Source organism: Equus quagga, chromosome 21 (assembly GCF_021613505.1).
Source record: "Equus quagga isolate Etosha38 chromosome 21, UCLA_HA_Equagga_1.0, whole genome shotgun sequence".
NCBI lineage: Eukaryota > Metazoa > Chordata > Mammalia > Perissodactyla > Equidae > Equus > Equus quagga.
Genome location: NC_060287.1, coordinates 36,301,348 through 36,323,461, shown reverse-complemented (window position 1 = coordinate 36,323,461; position 22,114 = coordinate 36,301,348). Strand labels below are relative to the sequence as shown.

The 22,114-nt window shown below is 42.9% G+C and overlaps 1 protein-coding gene across 1 annotated transcript in view; it reads right to left on the bottom strand.

Moving 5' to 3' along the window:
- Positions 1 to 22,114, bottom strand: part of LOC124231323 (beta-secretase 2) — an 81,847-nt gene that overhangs the window by 5,103 nt on the left and 54,630 nt on the right. Inside the window, exons 7-8 of the mRNA XM_046648051.1 lie at positions 19,075 to 19,224; positions 12,915 to 13,083 (exon numbers count right to left, since the gene is read on the bottom strand). Coding sequence (XP_046504007.1) covers positions 12,915 to 13,083; positions 19,075 to 19,224 — 319 coding nt within the window. The remainder of the gene's footprint in view (positions 1 to 12,914; positions 13,084 to 19,074; positions 19,225 to 22,114) is intronic.

Genomic DNA, 22,114 nt, shown 5'->3' with positions numbered 1-22,114 from the left:
AAACTCATAGTAGCAGAGAGCAGGATGGTGGTTGCCAGGGGCTGGGAGAGGGGGACAGAGGCAGATGTTAGTCAAAGGATACAAAGTTTCAGTTATGCAAGACGAGTAAATTCTAGAGATCTAGCACACAGCACGGTGGCTACAGTTAACAACATTGAACTGCGTACTTGCAATTCACTGAAAGGGTAGATCTCAAGTGTTCTCACCACCACGAGAAGAAAAGAAAGAAAATGATAACTACATGAGGTGATGGGTATGTTAATTAGCTTGACTGTGGTGATCATTTTACAGTGTATACATATACCAAAACATCGAGTTATATCCCTTAAATACACATAACTTTTATTTGCCAAATATACCTCAATAAAGCTGAAAATGGAAAAAACCATCACAGCAGCTCTGCCCTATACAATACACTAAAGGAAATCCTTCAAGCAGAAGAAAAATGGTATCAGATAGAAATTTGGATCTACACAAAGGAACGACAAACATCAGAAACGGTAACTACGTAGGCAATTATAACATCTTCACTTTTAATTTAAAATATTTCAGAAGATAATTGACTGAATAACGCAAAAATAATAACAATGTTCTGGGTGGTGTATAACATGTGCATAAGTAAAATGCATGACCACAATAGCACAAAGGACAGAAGAGAAGAAATGGAGTGCCCTCTTGTGGGTTCTTATTCTATACGAAGTAGTAGGCTGTGATAAATTAAAGGTGTGTACTAGAAACCCTAAGGCAACGGCTAAAATGACACAACAGAGAGTCACAGCTAATAAACTAGAAGGAGACAAAAGACATAAAAATACTCCATCCAAAAGAAGGCAGAAAAAGAGGAAAAAGGGAAAAAAGAACAGATGACACAGAGAAAACAAAGAGCAACATGATGGACTTAAACGCAACCGTATCAATCATCACATTAAATAAAAATAGTCTAAATCGGAAGTTGGAAAACTTTTTCTGCAAAGGATCAGATAGGAAATACATTAGGCTTTTTTGGGGCACAGATGATTTCCGTCACAGATTCTTTTTGAATTTTTTTTTTTACATAATCCTTTAAAAATGTAGTTCACTGGCCATACAAAAACAGGCTCCACACCAGATTTGGCCCACAGGCTGCTGTTCATTGAACTCCATTCTAAATATACCAATTAAAAAGCAGAGATCGTCAAATTAGATAAAAAGCAAGACCTCACTCTATGCTGCCTACAAGAAACCCACTTCAAATGTAAATACTCGAACATGTTAAAGTCAAAGGATGGAAAAAGATGTATCAAGCTAACACTAATCAAAAGAAACCCAGAGTGGCTATACTGATACAGAGTAGATTCAGAACAAAGCGTACAGCCAGGAATAAAGATGGGGATTTCATAATGATACAATGTTCAATTCATAAATAGGACACAACAATACTAAACATTCATGCACCTAATAAAAATCTCAAAATACAGGAAACAAGAATGATGAAACTGCAAGGAGAAATGGACAAATCTATAAACAGAGTGAGAGATTTCAACATCCCTTTCTCGATAATAGTCAGAGCCACTAGACAGAAAATAAGTGAGGATACAGACTATCTGAACAATGCTACCAACCAACTTGACCTAATTGACAATTATAGACTACGCCACCCACACAGCAGCATCTACATTGTTTTCAAGAGCATATTTATCAATATAGACTATAGTCTGGGGCATAAAACAAGTTTCAATAAATTTAAAAGGATTCAGTTTATACTAACTATGGTTTCTGACCACAGTGGAGTTAAATTAGAATAACAAAGATATCTGAAAAATCCCTAAATATTTGGAAACTAAATAATACACTTCTCAAACTATAAAACTTCTAGAAGAAAACACAGGAGGAAATCTTTGTGTCCTTGGGTTAGGCAAAAATATCTTAGCTACAACATCAAACAGATCAATCTATAAAGGAAAAAAATTTGATAAATTTTATTTTATCAAAATTAAGAAATTCTCCTCTTTGAAAGAATATATCAAGAGATTGAAGACTGGGAGAAAATATTCGCAAGTCACATTTCTGATAAAGGATTTGTACTCTGAATATAAAGAACTCTGAAAACTCAATAGTAAGAAATCAAACAATTCAATACAAAAATGGGTAAGAAAATTTGAAAATACACTTTACCAAAGAAGATATGTAAGTGGCAAATTAGCACATGAAAAGATGCTGAAATTATCAGTCATTATTAGGGAAAAGCAAATTAAAACCACAATGAGATACCACTTAACACCTATTAAAATTAAAAGGACTGACCATATCAAATGTTGGTGAGGATGTCGAGGTGAAATAACTCTCATACACCGCTGGTGGGAATCTTAAAAGATATAGCCCACCTTGAAAACAATTTGGCAGTTTCTTAGGAAGTGAGACATAACCCTATTATGTGACTGAGCCATTCCACTCCTTTCTATTCACCCAGGAGAAATGAAAATATATGTCCAAGGACTTCTGCACAATGTTCACAGCAGCTTTATTTATAACAGCCAAAAAACCTGGAAACAACGCAAAAGTTCAATAGGTGAATGGGGGTAAACAAATTGTGGTATATCTATACAATTGAGCATTGCTCAGCAATAAAAATGAACTATTGATACATGAAACAACGTGGATAAAGCTGAAAATAAGTATGTTGAGCGAAAGAAGTCAGACAAAAAGGAATGTATGCTGATTCCATTTTTATGAAATTCTAAAAAGCGAAAACTAATCTAGAGTGACAGAAGGCAGAGCAGTGGTTACCTGGGGGTGGGGTGGGGTCAGCAAGGGCTGGGGGGCAGGCAGAACGAAACAGGGCAAGGAAACTTTGCGGCTCGATGGCAATGTTCATCAGCTTGTTTGGGGTGATGGTTTCAAGGGTGCGTACATATGCGAAAACTTATCAAGCTGTACCCTATAACACGAACTTTTCACTTTAGACCCATTTTATCTCAATAAAGCCGTTAAAAAACTCAAAAGTACAAGATAGTCAAAAACGTAGTTAAAGAATAACATGTGATGTGATCACATTTAGGTTAAAAAAGAAAAACGAAACCAACCTCAGCTATGCTAGGTGCATGGGGATTGATTTTAGTATTGTTCTACAATGCCCAAGATTATACACATTTTTTCATGTATTACGTCTATATATACGCACAATAAAAATATAAAAAAACCCAACAAAATAAAATTTTCTTCAACGTACATGTATTACTTTTATAATCAAAAAAGTTGTATACTTTTTTTAAGTTTTTGAAAAATAGCATCAATTGAAGATTGTCAGACATAATGCATAATGCAGGAAACAACTGCATTCTCACATTTGCTAACCAGCTCCTCAACGTTAAAGGAAAGTTGATTTAAAATTACTTCTGGAGGATATTTTCTAGAAATGCCATTCACCGGACATTTATTACATATACCACTAATTCCACGGTCATAGAACAGATTTTCATTTTTTATGTTGGATTTATTTATGAGAGGTCATACTAGGCAGTGATGAAGAGCACAGACCCCAGGGCCAGACCCTTGGGGTTTAGATCCTAGCTCCCATTTATGAGCTGTGTCATCTTGGCCAAGTTACTTCTTTGCCCCTCAGTTTCCTTATCTGTAAAACGGGTATAATAATAGCATCTACAAGTCACCAGCTCATATGGATAACCAAGTTAAGAGAAGTTAAGCACTTAGCATGGTGCCTGCAAGGAGGTCAGTGCTTCCTAAGTGTCAGCTGTCAACATACTGTTATTTTAAATTCTTTCATCCATGCCTTGGGTTAAAATTTTAATTACACATTTTCTCTGCCCCCCAGAGTCCAGACCCAGTTGATAATGAATACCTGAGGAAGAGATATCAATTCACCAACTATAAATATTATAATGGGGGCCGGCCCGGTGGTGTAGTGGTTAAGTTCTTGCACTCTGCTTTGGCAGCCTGGGGTTTGCAGGTTCAGATCCCAGGTGTGGACCTAGCACCACTGGTCAAGCCATGCTGTGGCAGCATCCCACATATAAAATAGAGGAAGATGGGCACAGGTGTTAGGGAGGGAGGGAGGGAGGGAGGGAGGGAGGGAGGAAGATTATAACGATAGGGTCTTTTTGGCCATAGCTTACAACATAAAGTGCACTGTCCCTTCAGATGAGTTAGTAGGCACTGAGATGCTTTCTGAGTAGACATGGTTTACTTGGAAGAGTGTTCTGGAGTTACAGGACAGGTTTTCTGGACCCAGAGCCATTTTGCTCTGCATACACATGAAAGCCACTTAATATCTGGGACCTCAGCGTTCTCTTCTTTAAAATGAGGAAGGACGGCTGCCTGATCTATGTCTTTGGGGGCCCCTGCCTTTGGCATCTTTTGACTGTATTCTAAGTAGATGGCAGAGCATATCTCTGAAACCCTGTTCTTAACAGCTAACTTTCCTATTTTAAACACGAACATGCACCAGATGATCCACTTTCAGACTGCAGCACGGAAAATTCAGTGAAGTGACTGCCACAATCCATGATATGCCTCAAGTTGTATAAGCTGAAATCTATACAGCTCTTGGGTGCTAAATGTCTCAATCTATAAAAAGAGATGGGTGGTATTTCAGAAGCTTTGGATCCATGAAGAGAGAGCTGTCAATTTTCACACTCTATTATTTTCCTAGCTATAGGAATCTTGGCCTGGGCAACAAAGAGATCTGGTCCAGGGATACGAGACTCTATGCTGAAGACTCAGGTTGGCCAGCTCTGTGGCACATCATGACCACTGCTGCCTTATTAATCTGGCTCTGATCTGAGACTAGATAGAGACTCTCCGTGGGGATGCTGGGTGAGCTGAGGAGAGGCAGGGGCGGCAGAAGAGAAGCATCTGAAGATCTTTTTCCAAAATATCCATCACCCCCCTACCCACCACCATTCTGATATCCCCTGGCTGCAAAAGTAGGTGAGGAGGTAGACCATGTGGCGTTTAAAAAGCTCCCCTGGGGATGCTAATCAAAGAGCTCCCACTTACTGCTCTTCCCACCCTGCCTCAGCCCTTACAGACAAGCCTAATGAAGGGCACCTCCCAAAGATTTTGGTTCCATCAACTGCTCGTTGGTGCAAAGATGGAACTTCCTCTTACTATAACACATAGAACTGAGGATAAAATATAACCCCCAACTTAAAAATATGGAGCTGAGCCCAGAAAGAGGCCCCAGGGCTGTGGTTCCAATGACCAGGGCGGGGCAGAAGACTTGACCCCAGCACTAAGGCGACAGATTTTAGAGCCGAGATGCCAGTGAAAGCCTCGCCCATTGGTGGAAGGAGCTTCTACCAACAAGACGGGCTGACTCTTTCTGAGGTCTAAGGAGGAGCGAGTGAGGAGGGCAAGAAACAATCTCCTATGGGAAATGGAGCCTCCACAGCTCTACCCCAAGCATGACTGGGATCTAACTTTACACAGCTTGGTGTCGAAATCCGAAAGGTCTCACGGTCTGAGGACACTCAGCTGAAACAAACGTAAAATTGCTTTACAGCAACATTTTTACAACCCAAGGCACACTGAACTCTCTCAGAAGGAAAACAAGCACTCCCACTAAAGATAAGCTCACAAAAAAAATTGCCAAGCAAGTGAGAAAAAAATCCACGGTGAGAGAACAGTCAGCAGACACAAAAACAAGGAGACGCGCTCTCCATAAATGATAGAAAAATAGAAGAATTCGTTTGAGATTACACAACAGCTGTGTTTAAAGTGATTAAAAACTCACTAAAAATACCAATAAGATTTTTTTTTAACTAAACAAGCTGACTCAAAAGTTCATAAAGGAAAAGAAAATGAAGAAAGAACAGTAGGGAAGTTTTGAAAAAAGAAGAAGAAATGGAAACTAATACTATGAGACATATCAATGCAACAGAATAGAAAATCCCCAAATAAATATACATCTCCCAAATATTTGCTAGAATTTGGTATGTAATAGTGGGATTTCAAATTAGTGAAGAAAATATAGATTATTCAATAAATGTTATAGGAACAATAGGGTAGTTGTCTTGAGGAAAAAGAGGCTTCACCCACACATTCTGTGCGAAGGCAAACCAAACACAAAAGTACTTGAACAAATTACAAAAGAATTTTAGTGAGAAAGGCCATTTAAAATGTGACATTAAGCCCAAGGGCCTTAAAGCAAAACACTGATATATTTAAACATATACAAGTAAACATTTTTACACTAAAATTCATCCTAAGCAAAGATTAAAAATAATTGACAATCGAGAGATGAATTATAGTTGTTTTCTCCAGACAAATGGTTAATTACTCCATTACGCAAAGAGCTCCTACAAATCAATACCAGAAACTAAAAACCCAACGGAAAAAATGGGAAAGAGATATGAGTGGATAGTTCACAGAAAAGGAAAAACAAATACCCTTAAACATCTGAAAAGAAACTCCAGCTCACTCACGTACAGTAATACAAATTAAAACCACACTGAGATAGTCTTTTTCATCTATGAGATTGGCAAAATTCCCCAACATGTGACAACACCATGTTGGTGACGCTGACTGGAGAAACAGGCCACCATATACGTTGCTAGAGAACTGGGATAGCCAGGGATAAACGAGTATTACCTCTTGGAAGGCAGTGTGGCAACTTTCATCAAGATTACAAATATTTATCCCCTTTAACCCAGAAATTCTCCTTCTAGCAATCTAGCTTCGAGGTATACTTTCATATAGTGATAGACATTTATGAATGGTATCCATTACAGCACTGTTTGTAATAACAAGAGACCGGAAACAACCTAAATGTCTATCAATAAGGAATTGGTTAAATAAATTAGAGAACATCCATATAAGGAAGATCATCATGCTCAAAAACAAATCATTAAAAACATAACTTTACAGACTTATATGATTTCATATGACTACCTCTGAGGGAGTGGGGCACTATGTAATTCATTGTATCTTTTGAATATTACCTAGCCAGTTTTTTTAATTAAATAAAAATGACAAGAGATAAAGGAAATACAAGCCATAAGAAAATTATTACAGAACACCGCAGAAAAGTGAACTAGTATATTTGAAAAAGTACAAAATAGAATCTCTAAAATGAAAAGTACAGTCAATGTAACTAAAAACTCACTGAATAGGCTAAATAGTAGATCGAACATAGCTGAAGACAGAACTAGGCCAATATAAAATGCACCTGAGGAAAGCACACAGAACGCAGTAGAGATATAGAGAGGAAAATATGAATGAAAGATCAAGGGACACGGAGGAAATAATGAGAAGTCCCAAAGTTTATCTCACAGGAGATCCAGAACAAAGGATGAAGAATGGGTGTGAGGCAACAGTGGAGAGGTAACAGCGAAGAACTGATGATGAAAACCAGGAATGATCAGATTTAAGAGGGCACAATGAGTCTCAAGAAGATGAAAAAAATAACCTGTGTCTAGATACATCATGGTAAAACTTCAGAACACTAGAAGTTTAAAATAAAAGAAGTAGCAATAGCAGCCAGAGAGAAGAAACAGATTACCCTTGAAGGCATAATCATTGAAACTAACTGGGGTCTTTTCATCAGCAATAACGATGGCCAGAGAACAACAAAATAGCATCTTCAAAACAGGAAGGCAAAATGGTGGACCTAGAATTCCACAGGCAGCTGAATTATGATTCAAGAGTTGGGGCAAAATGAAAGCTACCTTTCAGACTTTTATAAAAGAAATCTTAAAGCACATTCTTCAGCAGAAAGGAAATGGCTGTGTAGTGTTCCATGGAACAGATAGATGACGATTTGTTTATCCATTCACCTTTGTTGGACTTCGGGCTGTTTTTAGTTTGATGAAAATGACAGTTTTATGTAATTAATGTAATTATTAAATGAAGTACTACTTCATTTAGTTTTATGAATAAAGCTGTTTCTGGTCAAGTCTTTGGGTGGACATACACATTCATTTCTCCTTTGCATATACCTAAGAGTGAAATTGCTGAGTTATCGACTAGGAGTATGTTTAACATTAGTAGAAACTGTCAATCAGTTTTTCTATGCATACTAAAGAATTTCAGCAAACTGGGAATCCCTTAGGGATTAAAAAGGAATTCCCAAAACCTACCCCGTGCATCATGCTCAATGGTGAAATATGATAAGCATTCCCAATAAAAAGACAAAAATGTCCATTATCATCATTTGTATTCAATATTGTCTCTAAAGGCATCACAAAAATAAATAAAGAAATAAATAAAAGATATAAAGGCTAGAAATGATAAAAAGTGTATCATTTGCTGATTATATTACGGCTTTCATAGAAAATCCAAGTGACTCTAACAGCTATTAAAAAAAGGAGAATCCAACAAGATGGCTGGATAGAAGATTAATATACAAAAAAATTGCATGCCTATATATCAGGTCTTATTACAACTACAGAAATTGAAACCATATGTTATAGCACAGGGATAGACAACTACACCAATGGGACAGAATAGGATGCTCAGAAACAAACCCACGTATATTATGGGTCTTGGTACATGACAAAGATGTTATTAAAATTCAGTAGGTACAATATTTAATCTGAATTAAAGAATTCAGTCTGAATCTAATCAAGCTTCCAGACCAAAGTTCAAGTGTACATAATATATGATATTAAATAAATATGTTAAATGATACCATGAGGAAATACTCAAGCAAATCTGAATACGATACCTTCTACAAAACAACTGGCCTTCCAATTAAAGCTAAGAAAAACATTTTTGGAACAACTTGGGAAATTTTAGTATGATGTAAACATTACATGATATGAGACAAATATTGTTCATTTTTTAGGTGTCATAATGGTATTATGGTTATGTAAGAGATTGTTCTTATTTTTAAGAGAGACACAATGAAATATTTAGGGGTGAAATGTCATGATATCTGCAGCTTATGTGCAAATGGTTCAGCAAAAACTACATACACACATATACACTTACACCGATATATGGCAAAATGTTAAAAATTGTTAAATCTAGATGGTTGGCATGCAGGGCATCCTTGTATTCTTTAAGTCTTTTCTGTATATTAAATTTTTTCTTAATGAAATATTGAAAAACTCAGAGAGGAAACATATATTCAATAAATGATGCTGAGAAAGTTGAACGTCCCTATAAAAATTAGATTCCTACTTCACATTTTAGAAGAAAATGAAAAAAAGTATACAGCATCTTTAGAAGAAAAAGTCTCTACTTTCTTAGATTAAAGAAGAATTTCTTAAGGTACAAAGTAAAAGTGATAAGGAAGAGATTGGTAAATTTTATTTCACTAAATTAAAATAAAATGCAAATGAAAGACACCAAAAGCAAGTCAAAAAAAGCCAAAGGGATTACAAGAAGATATTTGCCATGCACATAACCCAGAAAAATTAATATCTCAAATACGTAAAGAACTCATACACAGCAATAAAAAAAGATAAGTAGAAAAATGTGCACAAGCTGTTAATAGAAAAATTCACCATCAGAGAAAAAGCTCAAACTTCCCATAAACATATTAAAAGTTGCATAGGAAGTAATCATATGAAGTAATCAGTTACAACGTGACACACCTAGATAGGCAAAAAACAAAAAAATATGATAATACGTTGAGGGAATGGAAATTTTTATATAATTCTGGTGGTCTGGCTGTTTCGAAGACAACTTTGACAGTAGCCAATAGCATTGAGGACTGGCATACCAAATCATCTAGGAATTCCGCTTCCAGAAGATCTTATTGACATGCACAAAGATGTTCACTGCAACACTATTTATAATTGCAAATATTAGAAAAAATGTTAATCAAAGAGGGCCTGGGTAAATAACTGGGTACATTTCTACAATGGGATACCACACAGCAGTCAGAATGAATGACCTAGTATTCCTATCAATATGGAAAATCCAGAAAACGTAATGTTGAACAATCAAAGCAAGCTGACAAAAGATACGCACAGTACCATTGCATTTGTATAAATTAAAAATACCAAAAACTCGAAAGAACCTGTGTTTTAAGTACTTATTTACGGGTTTATGACAGGCAGTTTCTAAAATGACTCCTGCTGATCTCTGCTTCCTGGTATTTACTCTTGTACCAGGGCTGCTCTGGGCGACCAATAGAATAAGGCAGAGTGATAGCGTGTCACTTCCAATATTAGGTCATAAAAAGACTGTAGCTTCTGTCTTGGGTGCTCTGTTGCATGCTCTCTCTCTCTGGGATCAGTTGCTCTGGAGTGACCAGGTGCCCTGTCTTGAGGACATTCAGGCAGGCTTATGTGGAATCCATATGGCAAGGAATGGAGGGCTCTGCTCACGACCACGTGAGCTAGCTTGGAAGCAGACCCTCCAGCCTTCAGATGGCTGCAGCCTCATGAGAAACCCTGGACCAGCATCATCCAACCAAGCCTCTCCTCAGTTCCTCAGCCGCAGCAAATGTGAAGGTCATAAAGTGCTGCTAAATTTGGGGCAAGTTGTTATCCACCAATAGATAATGAATCCAAGGTACTTAAAACAATGTAGTGAAGTTATAAGTGTGTGGTAACTATGAAAAACCATACACACCCATTTCAGGCTGAAGGGTAACTCTGGAGAAGGAGGTGAGTTGGGGCTTTAGCTACACTTATTTTTTATTTCTATGACAAATTTTTGAAGAAAATATGACAAAAGGGTAGGATTTGTTAACTCTGGGGGTTCCATAAGGGTGTACCCAGAACATGATTTCCTGCAATTTAAAACACGTTATAAATTAAAAATAAACTCTTTTAAAAAAGAACAAAAGGCTGGCTATCTATCCCATTTATTATGGTGCTACAGACCACCGTCTGGCTCCTAACTGCAGCCCTGAGGGAAGTAATTACTCTAATGGTTACAGAATTTGCACTGAAGGGAGGGACACAGCTGGGTATATTCCCATCACTGGTAAAATCTGTTTAAGAACCAAAACCTTAAATATATTTTTAAAAATAGCAACCAAAAAACTTACACAAGAGCACCTAACAAAGAATTCACGATGAAATGCAGGAAAACAATGTTGCTCTGCCTAGAGATGCTTAATATTAAACCATTTCCCACAGTGATCCACTTAGGAAACGTACGGTAATTACGCTGTCCGTGGTGCTAAGCAAAGCGGCCCGTGTGACGGCTGTTGCCATAGTAGACCCTGCTTTAATGGTATTTAACAAGAGAACAGAAATTGTGGGGAAAATTGCTTTCGTTCTTAGATTTTCTGGGTTAAGAGAAGTAAAACGTTCACAGCTGGGAGCGACAGTAGCGTTTCCGGTTGTATGGCCCCAGCTAACACCGCAGAGAAAGTCCTTCCTCGATGACGACCTGATGAGCTGCAAGTTAATGCACATCTGAGAGGTACACATTTATTTACTCACCACTAAGATAAAAAAATGACACGTCCCAAGAATTCTGAGTCTATTCACTAATACAAAGTTAAAGAAGTCTGCATTGCTATTTAAGACGCTATATTGCAACGTACAAATGCGTATATGGGGTTAGTGATTTTATTTATATGGAATACGAACTGGCCTCATAGTCCAGACATCATTTTTTCCTTTTACTATTTCTCTTTTTCCTGTCTCCAAACTGTTATTTTACTTTTCAGGAATGACAGTATGTCGAAACCAGGATAGGAAGCATCACTTACTTGCTTTCTTGACCAGAATTCCCATTTTAAGACCATGATTTAGGGCGTGAGACATAACTGAAATCTCTTTCTCCTGAAGAAGTCAGCTGTGACCATTTAGCATTTTGCCTTCACACCCTCATCTCCGTGGCTCTCCTCCGAACTCTTCAGCTGGTTCTAGACCACAGCAAGGTCTGGTCAGAGCTGAGGCCACCAGCATGACCAGTGAGTATTCCTGCCTGTCCTACAACTTGATCTAAGGTTTAAGGCTTTTTTCATCAAACGAATTTCTGTTCCTTCGTACATGGTGATCTTGTATTTTACGACGACCCCGCCCCTGCAAGTTTTCTTCTGCTCCACCTCCTTGTCATCAGTTCTTTTGCTTCCTTGCATTTGCTTATTTTTTCTCTGCCTTAGCATGTTACCAGCACAACTTTGGGATTTCTGTTACTGACCCCAAACTGAATGTACCAGAACTTTTTTCAATCCTGCAAAGTCCTGGTTTGAAGTGCCGCAGCCCTCACAGCCACTTCCTCCTCGCACACTCTATCTCTGCTCGTCTCCACAACTCAATCTCGTGCTCCCTTCTATGATTTTCCTTTTCCTCGCTAGCCTGGGCTATTAGTCAGAACAGCCTGATCCTCCTACTAAACCGTGTGCTGTGGGAACGCTCCATTTCAAGCAAACTGTTAAATCTGAGGACATTCTCAAGTTTCAGTGGTTTAAGCATACTGTCAAATTTGTCATGCTCTCCTGGTTTCTCTGAACACCTGCTCAATCCTCAAGCTAGACTCTGCAGAATAATGCTGCTGTGTCATCCTCATATCATCTCTTCCAAGGAATTCTACGAGAAAAATGGGCTCCTTGGTCTCATTATTTTAGGATTTTGAGAAATAGCAATGACAGGTCTTTACTTATTTCATAACGAAGATTTCTTCGAGGAAAAAAAAAATACACACAGCTCACAGCTTACCTATGAATTGTCTTCTTTATTCATTTTGCTTTCACTGTAAAAAACTATAATTCATCCCTAAGGCCCCACAGTTTTAAGTTCAATATGAGAGAGAACTTTAATGACTCACATTTCTTGAGCATTGCCATGTGCCAAGCACCGGACTGAAAGTTTGACCATGGATTTTCTCACTTATTGCTCTCAGCAATTCCACAATACATGTTATTGAGAAGACTTTGATCACTGACAATGGGCAGGAGTGAAAACAATTCAACGGGAACAGACTTGTCATCAAGAAATGCTTCCAAGTTAGTTAAGTGACAAAAAGGACTCTAGGTAGGGCTCCCTGCCCACAGAAGGATCGCTTACCTGCACAGGGGCTTGCTGCAAAGCCTACCCTCTTCCGAGCTCTGTCAAAGACCACGTAGAAACCCTCCATCACGGTAGCACCAATCACCAGCGCATTCGTGGAAGGGGAAATGCCGAATCGGTAACATTCATAATTCAGGCCAGGCCCCATCATGGGCTGAATGTAAAGCTGTTTGTTTCAGAGGAAAAAGCAAACAAACAAGAAAAGCACAAATCAGGCGACATCACGGAATCGTGGAGGTCACAGCATGCTCAGAACCCTACGAGGTGCTGGGGGCAGCTAGAGGAAGAAAGAGGAGGAAATCCGCCCTGCCGTCCAGGAGTTGAGATCATAAGCATGGTGATAAACATCTCTGAAAGTGATAGAAACACGTACACCACCTGTAACTGTACACGGGTACACCCACACAGACGATGTCCATCTGTCTGTCCATTCGTCCATCCACCCAGCAGTTTTTTATTGAGCACTTTATATAGCCTAAATATTGTCCTCAGTGCCAGCAATGCAAGGATGAATAACACATAGATACTTCCCATCTATTGGGGAGCAGGTAGGTAAATTCAGAGTGGAAGTGCCCCAATAGGCCCCATCTGCTGGTAATGTTGACCAGCTAACTGTTCCCTCTTAAAACTCTTTCTTCACTTGCCCTCTAAGAGAAGGCACTCTCTTCTTCTTCCTAACTTATTGGCTGTTCCTTCTCAGCCATCTGTATTGGGTTTGCTTCATCTTCCTCACCTGTAAGCATCAGAGACCTCCTGTGCTCTGGCCTGCTCTCTGTCTTCCCTCCCTGGGTGACCTATGGTCCTGGGTGATCCATGATGCTAAGTACAATGCCTTTGCTCTGTGCTGAGACTCCCAAATCTTTATCTTTAGCCCAGGTCTTTGCTGTCATTGTCACAGTCTTACATCCACCTGCCCACTTGCCACTCAACTGGCATCTCAAATATAATATTTTAAAAACTGAACTTTGCATATTGTCCCCAATCTGCTCTTCTCTCAAGTTTCTGTCTCAGTAAATCAATGACACAACCAGTTACTCAGGCCCTAGACCGCTTACCCTACATCCAAACCATAACCTGAACCTGCAGGCCTTCCTCTGAATCTGAATCTGATCACTTCTCCCATCTCCATCGCTACCACCCTGGCCCAGGTCATTAGCATTCTCTTCTCTCATAGGCTACTGCAATGGTTCCAAACTGGCTGCCAAATGCCATCTTTCCAAAGTGCTGGTGTTATCCTCTGTCAAAGAGAACTTCCGAGGAGGCAGCTTGGCAGATGTAGGATGACTTCCTCAGCATGAGAGAGAAAAGCCCTCCCACTCAGAGAGAAGACACAGCACCCACAGAGAAGCCGTCTGACAAGTGTGAAGACCATGTCATGCAGATGCTGTGCTGCGTTCAATAAACACCAGATGTGGCCCTTGAGATGCCCTGCAGGCGAGAGTCTGCGGCAGGGTAGGGGGGGAGGGTGTAGTCAAAACTTCAAATGATTAGTGAGCAAGTCAGCATCATGTCAGTAATGACAACCCCTCTGCTTTTTAATGGTGAAAAGAAAAGGGTGGCTCAATATGACAAAATGCTGAGTATTTGAAAGAAAGCAATAAAGTGCGAACTGAGTGAGAAAAAGGACCTTGTGGTGAGTAATGATTAGCCCTAAAGGGCAAAAGCAGGAAGAAAAACTTGGAGGAAAAAGGTCTGACTGATGATAGACTGAGTCCTGGGCCTGGGGCTGGAGGGAGGGTAAGAGGGCTCAGGAGGTGGTGATTTTGGAGGGAGCAGGAAAGACTGAAGGGAGCCCAGCAGGGAGGGGCTGTGGTATGAGGACTCTGAAGGGGAGGATGCCAGGTGGGAGGCAGACTGAAGATTATCACAGCGTGGCGGAGCACTGGTCACTATGTCCAGGAAGCACACAAACACTATTTAAAATTTGAACAGAAAAGGAATCCAAAAGTCGTGCTGGGGAAAACCTGTGAAATAAAACCGACGCCTGAAGAAGATGAATGCCATTGCGTTTGCCACGTGCAGAGAAGACCAGAGGGAGAGGAGTCTCAAGGCAGGGAGGCAAGCAAGGACCCAGCCAGACAGCCAGCAGCTGCTGTGTCCTGGGAACTGCTCCCGCAGTCACAGCCCTACACTGATGTCTGTAAACCCTCTTCAAGGCACGGAATCATCCCAGCCTTCACTATATTTTTGGCACCGAGGCATCTAGTGTATGCGAGGCTCCTGGGAGAGCCTCCACACACGTGTGTCACATGAATGAGTGGTGCTAAGCTTGATCTGTGTTAAATGGAATACCCAACTTCTCAGGATCAACTGAAATTAGGAAAAGGTGGGGGACACTCAGCTGCCACCGAAACACTTTGATTTGAGGTTCCATAAGCAGGACCTAGGAACAGCCACGAACACACACACATCTACACACCCCTACCTTCGAATGAACTCTTCCATAATAAACCCCAAACCACAACCAAATACGATGCAACCAATGATCCTGATGCAAACACGATGCAAACCGAATTTGTATCTTTTACTCTGCCCTCCCTGTGTGCGTCTCCGCTGACTTCCAACCAAAGTTCCAGGCTGTAAATTCTGTAACATGTTGGGAAAGCCGCAGTATTGCTGGAGCTCGGAATAAACTGTCTGCCTTAAACCGAAATAGCACAAATTGACGAATCCATGGTATTTAGACTGAAACTATTTACATTTTTAGGGTTATGTGAAAAAAAAAAATCCGAATTTGCCTGTGGGCTGGGGTTGGGGGCTGCTTTTGTAAACAGGCCAAATAGGATTCAGTCCATGTGTTTTCTGAAAAGTGTTGGGGACAGACAAAAGTTAAGATAATTGCCTTTCTTTTTTTAAAGATTGGCACCTGAGCTAACTACTCTTGCCAATCTTCATTTTTTTTTTCCCTTCTTCTCCCCAAAGTCCCCCCTAGTACGTAGTTGTATATCCTAGCTGCAGGTCCTTCTGGCTCTGCTCTGTGGGACGCCACCTCAGCATAGTCTGATGAGCAGTGCTATGTCTGTGCCCAGAATCTGAAGAGGCAAAACCCTGGGCCACCAAAGTGGAATGTGTGAACTTAACCACTCAGCCATGGGGCCGGCCCCAAGATAACTGCCTTTATGTGATCTTTTTGCACTAGTAATCCTTTGCCCATCTACTACTCCTGATGCCTGAAAGGTCCTGGGTAGGGACCCCATTCTAAACCTTTGGTGACAAGGAGCCCTGAGGACAGCCCTAAAGGGATCAGGAAGGGGGCTGGGCAGGCAGAGCTGGGGTGTTAGGAGAGGACCCCTCAGTGCTCACCCTGAGGGGTGTGTCACCGGCAGATGGAGCTTGGACGTTGTCATCAGGAGATCATTCACAACTGCCTGGCTAAGTCCTTTCCAACACGGCAATGGAAAGCCAATGGGACGGCGACGTGGAATAAATCAAGACAACAGCAGGAAAAGCAGGTTTTTAAAAATTGAAAATGTGAACATGTCAAAGACAACCAAAACACATCTACAGGGGCCGGCCCCGTGGCCAAGTGGCTAAGTTCGCACGCTCCGCTTCCACAGCCCAGGGTTTGGCTGGTTCGGATCTTGGGCACAGACATGGCACCACTCATCAGGCCATGCTGAGGTGGCGTCCCACATGCCACAACCAGAGGCACTCACAACTAGAATATACAACTACGTACTGGGGGGCTTTGGGAGGATAAAGAAGGGAAAAAAAGAAGATTGGCAACAGTTGTTAGCCCAGGAGCCAGTCTTTAAAAAAAAACAAAAAAAGATGCTGGGATGTAAACCATTGTAGCTAAATATTAAAAAAAAAAATCTACAACCTCACAAGTGAGAATAATGCTCACCTCTTATGTAGAGAGATGCAAATTAAATGCAACACTCCCAACCCCTTCAATATACTCCTGCGCTCGCCCGGCTCGGTCCTAAAAGCAGTTCCGATCCCCATGAAGCTTCAGCTCTGACAGCTATTACCTGCCGGGCCTTAGATTGACCCCTGAATGCCTGCTTCTTTCTCCTGCTTCTTCTGAGTCTCTGACTGTGCCAACCAAGCTACATGCCCCTTATTTACCAGTCTCATTCACCTTTGTCTCCAAGGTAGATTTCACTTTTAGTTTAGTTTGGTTTGTCGAACAGCAGGATGTGGACATGACGAAATGATGTCCACATCTTGCTGTTCGACAAACCAAAATTTAATCATCAAGAGCATATTATTTCAAAGATGCTGAAAACATAACGTTCTAACATCACTCTATGCCATGCCACTCATCCAAGGATACCTCCGTCTTCTGAAAACATCATTGGCAAGTATGATCATTTCTCCTTTACCGTCACAGAGACAGACACAGAAAGGGCCAAGTGACTTGTTCAAAGTGACAGTGTGAGTCAAGGGCAGGGCTGAGGGTGTAACTCCAGCCTCTCGCGCTCAGCCTATGAGGCCTCTGTTGGGCTGTATTTCTCTTGAAGCATCCAATCCTTTCCCCAATGACTCTCCATTTCTCTAATGCACATCCCCACGTAGAAAATTGGAAATGGGGAAAAGGATTATCATTTCCTCTTTTTCCTCTGAAATCATTCCTCCTTCCTTATCCTCCAATCCCACCCCTTTCTGCCAATTTCACCAAAACACGACAAAGACGCCCTGATTTATTGGTCCAACAAATGCTTATCACCCACCATCCTCTACTGCATGGCAGTGTTAGGGAAGGAAGGACGATCTTTAAAACTCATGGTTCTCATCTTGGAGGAATTAACAATTTAACTGAGGAAGGAATATAAGTGCGTGTGTGTCTGAAGAAAACAGAAGTCAGATGAGAAAGGCAACAGCATAAAATATCCCCCGGAAGATATGATCTCACGCAGGATGAGCAGACTAGAAAACACGCGCTGGGAGTTTGAAGGGCAGCTCACAAATGGCTTATTCTGCTCAGCAGAGGTTCAACAAAAGAGGAGTTGTTTGAGTCGGGTCTTGAAGGATGGGAAGAATTGGAGCACGGGCGGACTGGGGAGGAGATGGCCTTTCAAGGCAGGGGCTGGGGTGGGGGGTGGTTGGTGGAAGCAAAGGTTAGGAGACAGGAGCAGGCACGAAGCACTGGAGGACGGTGGCTGACGGGTAGAGGGTCCAGAGCAGCAGGAAAAGGCTGGAGAACAAGGAGGGGTCCAGGGAGGGGCCCCTGGAAAGGCAGTGGGGGAGGCCTCCAGCGTTTAAATAGTGGGACTCAAAGAGAGCCCTCAGCAGGGAGGCTGGGCTCAGAGCTGTGGCTCAGGAAGACTAATCTGTCAATAGTTTTAAAAGGGAGAGAGAGTGGGGACTCGGGATGCAAGGAGGGCACTCTGGAAGTTCCTGAGTGGTGGAGAGGGGACGTGAGTGACGTGAGGGCTACGGGAACGGGGGGAGAGGAGGAGGCGAGAAACGTGACTCAGGAAGGCAGAACTTGGTCTGTTTAACTAGATGCTTAGAATGAAGAAGGAGCCAATGATTCACTGAATATGGAAAAAAAATGTTCTCATCTCTGAGAATCCAGTTTTATTCTTTTTTTATAAGTAAATAGGGAGAAACATATGTATTGGCGTTATGGGAGATGTTGCGGACAGAAATGTCCTCGATTCTTGACCTTTCCTTGCAGCCACGCCCTTGTTATGTGACTCTGCAGCTCCTCCCATTGGGAAGTGGCGCCTACTTCCCCACCCGGGGGATCAGGGCTGGCCTTGGCCTTGTATGGGCAGCACTGGGCAAGAGGTGGTGGCTGGCTCTGGGCCTCGACTTCAGGAGCCCCTGTGTGTTTCTTCTCTTTCTCTCAGAACCCTGCCACCACCGTGTGAGTCGGGCACTGGACAGTGAGAGACATGGCCCCATCACTCCATCGACTTAGCTGCCAGACAGGTGAGTGAGGCCAACCTAGACCCAGCCTACCATCAGCTGATCAGAGACACATGAGCACACCTGGCAGAGACCAGCAGACCTGCCCAGACTCATGAGCAGGAATAAATGCTCCTTGATTAAAGCTACTGGGTTTTGTGCGCGGTTGTTACACAGCATTATTGTGGCAATCGATATCTAATCCAGGGGTGCTATCTGAAGACACACATCATGCACAAAGTGCTTTCCTTGGCGTGGTCCATGTTACAAAGAGAAAAGCACACAGCCAAGTTCGTACCTGAGGCAGGATAGTTATCCGGAACGACCTGCTGGAGTTCTCGGCTCTCAGGTAGATGGAGATTTTAGGGAAGTAAGACCAAGGTGTCTCCGAATTCGTCCAACATGCCAGCTGGGACCCAGTCCAGAAACCATCAGAGAATTCTGGAATCTAGACAAAACAGGATCGTGTGAGAAACAACGACTAGTCTGGCACATCAACAGGAACCAGCTACCAGCTCTCCGAGTCACCTTGCCAGATGCCCACAGGGAGAAACAACGTTTAATTTGGACAGCATGGTGGAGACATCAGCCCCTGGGAAGAGTAATGGGGATGACAAAATGACAATTACTCACATTACCGAGCCACGTGGAGCACTTACTGGTGTTAGGCTCTGTTATAAGCCCTTTGCAGCAATAATTATTTAATCCTCAAACATTTCCATCAGTGCAGTAACACTGTCCCCCCTGTTTTACAGATGAGGAAACCAAAGCACAGACAGGTGAAGTAACTTGCCCAAGCCAAGGTCACACAGTAGTGGGCAACAACCCTTTAGAAGAAAGACCAGATCCTAAGTGTGGCCGTCAAGGCTCCGTCCAGCATCACTTCTCTGAATTCTGTGGGCCCAGCAAGTTTTCTTCTGACACAGAGCCCTCTGTGGGCTCCCTGTTCTTCTGGAACATCTTTCTCCTCCTCCAGATCTCAGCTCAGAGGTCACTTCGTCCAGGAAGCCCTCCCTGGCTGCCCCACGTAATGCTGGTATCCCACCACGTATCTCTCCTTGGCCTTTCTGCTTATAGCAGCTATAGTTTTACCTTTATGGGAGTGATTGGTTAACTTCTGTGTCCTGCTGGGATCTGAGCTCTCTAAGGACAGGGGTCTGTTGTCTACTGCCCCTCGTAGTCCTAACACCTAGCCCATAGGAGACACTCAGGAAATACTTGTAGGAGACCACGATTGGCCAAAAGCATGAGACATCCACCTGCGCCTCCCATCAGGGGACTGGAAGGGCGATGCCACCCGCGCGTGTCCACTAGTTGCTGAATCTGCACGTTTATTACAACTGCACCCACGCCATCTCACAGACCCAGCAACGGTTTCTGAGCAGAGGCTGCCCTGAGCCTGCAGCTCCAGAGGGAAGGCCTGTGCCGGCTGTGCCTCCTGTAACACCTCCAGCCCAGGGCCCCGCTCAGGTCAGAGCCAGAGGAGCATGTGACGGGGGCGGACGTATGCTGACCGGGAGGAAGCGGGTGTCTGTCAAGGGAGCAGCCTTGAGGAAGAAAGAGACATGGGAGGCAAGTTGAGGGGTTGGTGGGATTGCTTAGGAGGGAGTGCAGGGAGCAGAGAGGGGCCTAGGACCCACCCTGAGAAACGGGCCAGCAAAGGAGATCCGGGAAGGGGGCCCTGGATGGGAAGATGGCCAGGGAGGAGGGTGTGTGGGAGCCAAGAGAACCTCCTGGAGGCAGACAGGTGAGCGGGATGCTACAGAGAGGAAGCAGGACAGGACCAGGGGACACCGTGGATGTCACTGAATGAATACCGAGTGAGCGCTGCCTGCTCCACAACCACACACGGCAGGTGCCGACCCCCCTCCCAGGGCAGACAATGCGGGAAAGATGCCCTGAGGGCTCTTCCTCTATCGTAGGTGGACCAAGAGAGCACAGGGCACACCAATGCTGGCGTTAATATATTTTCACCTTTTACAAAAGCGAGGTCAATTTGAAATATGCATCATAGGAATGAAGCCCTTGCCAGACGAGTTGATAAGGGGTAGGGCAGACTTTTTGCTGGCTTCTAGGAAGACCTAAGGGTGGGTGGGCCTGCACCAAGGGCACCGATCTCTGAGGTCAGGACTATGACCAGGTCCATCTGCAGATGATGAATGAGGCTCACGGGGCCAAGTAACTCAGCTAAGGGGCACGGTGCAGAACTGGATATGGGATCTGCTGCCTCCATGGAGGCGCCCGTAAGTCTGGAAGGCCTCCCCGGGGGCTAAGCCATGTGTCCTTGGAGGGCAGTTCCTACTCTCAGATTGCAGTTTTCAAGTCAGAAGTGATCTTAAAGCGGGTGTCATGTGCTTCTGCATTTTACAGATGCAGAAGTGCTGGGCTCTGGCCATGTGGGCACCGCGGCTGCACAGGAAGGGAGACCAGGTCTCCACCATGCCCAAAACTCCCCACCAGGCTCGTTTCAAAATAGAGACTTACAAACCCTTCATTTCTAAAATCCTATCTGAACGCTCAGGCCAGGAGAGAGAGCCCGGCCTCTGTCCTGTGTCTACCTCTTCAAAGCCAGCCCTTTCCTTAACCAGCAAGAAAACTCGAGCCAAGAGAGCTGGCTGAGAGGAACCTAGCAGATAAGAAGAACAAACGCATCTTTGGTCCCCACACAATGGGACAGTGACACCATCCATCTTGTTGAGCTTTCCCTGCCCAAGACAAACAGCCTTCCCGGATTTCTCCTTCCTGACGCAGGCACTGAAATCAGAGGATAATTTTAGACAAAGCAAACAGATTTCGTAAGCTCGTTCCTTCTACCTCGTGGTTGTCTTACAGTGGCTACTGAACACGTGCTGCAATGACCTCAGGAGTGCTAAGGTCTGTGGGTCACAGCCTTCAAGGCCCGGCTGGTTAAGGGCTTGCTGGACTCACACGCCGATGCTGGAGGCAAGTCCTTGGGACAGTTGAAGACACTGATCGCTCAGAATATCAAATTTGAAGATGCTCATGTTAATTCTGCTGAGCACATTTTCACTCCTGAAGAAAACCAGCATCCTGCTCCTTATTTCCAGCACGGTCTGATTTTCGGCCAGCGTTCTCAACGCAAGGCACTAAAGCTTTACCTGCCGACTTCTCTGATTCAGCAGACATGAGACACGACACAGGAGGGGCTTTGCGCTGGCTCTCGATGCAGCTGCTCCAGGCTGCTGCCTTGAAGATTTTAGTTCAGAAAGGGCCTCCGAGTTATTTCTGTTTTATTTCCGCCTGGCGTTCCTTTGGTTTACCTGCTGCTATGCCACCGCGGTTCTAGACTTTTGAAGTTTTGGTTCAGGACAACCCAA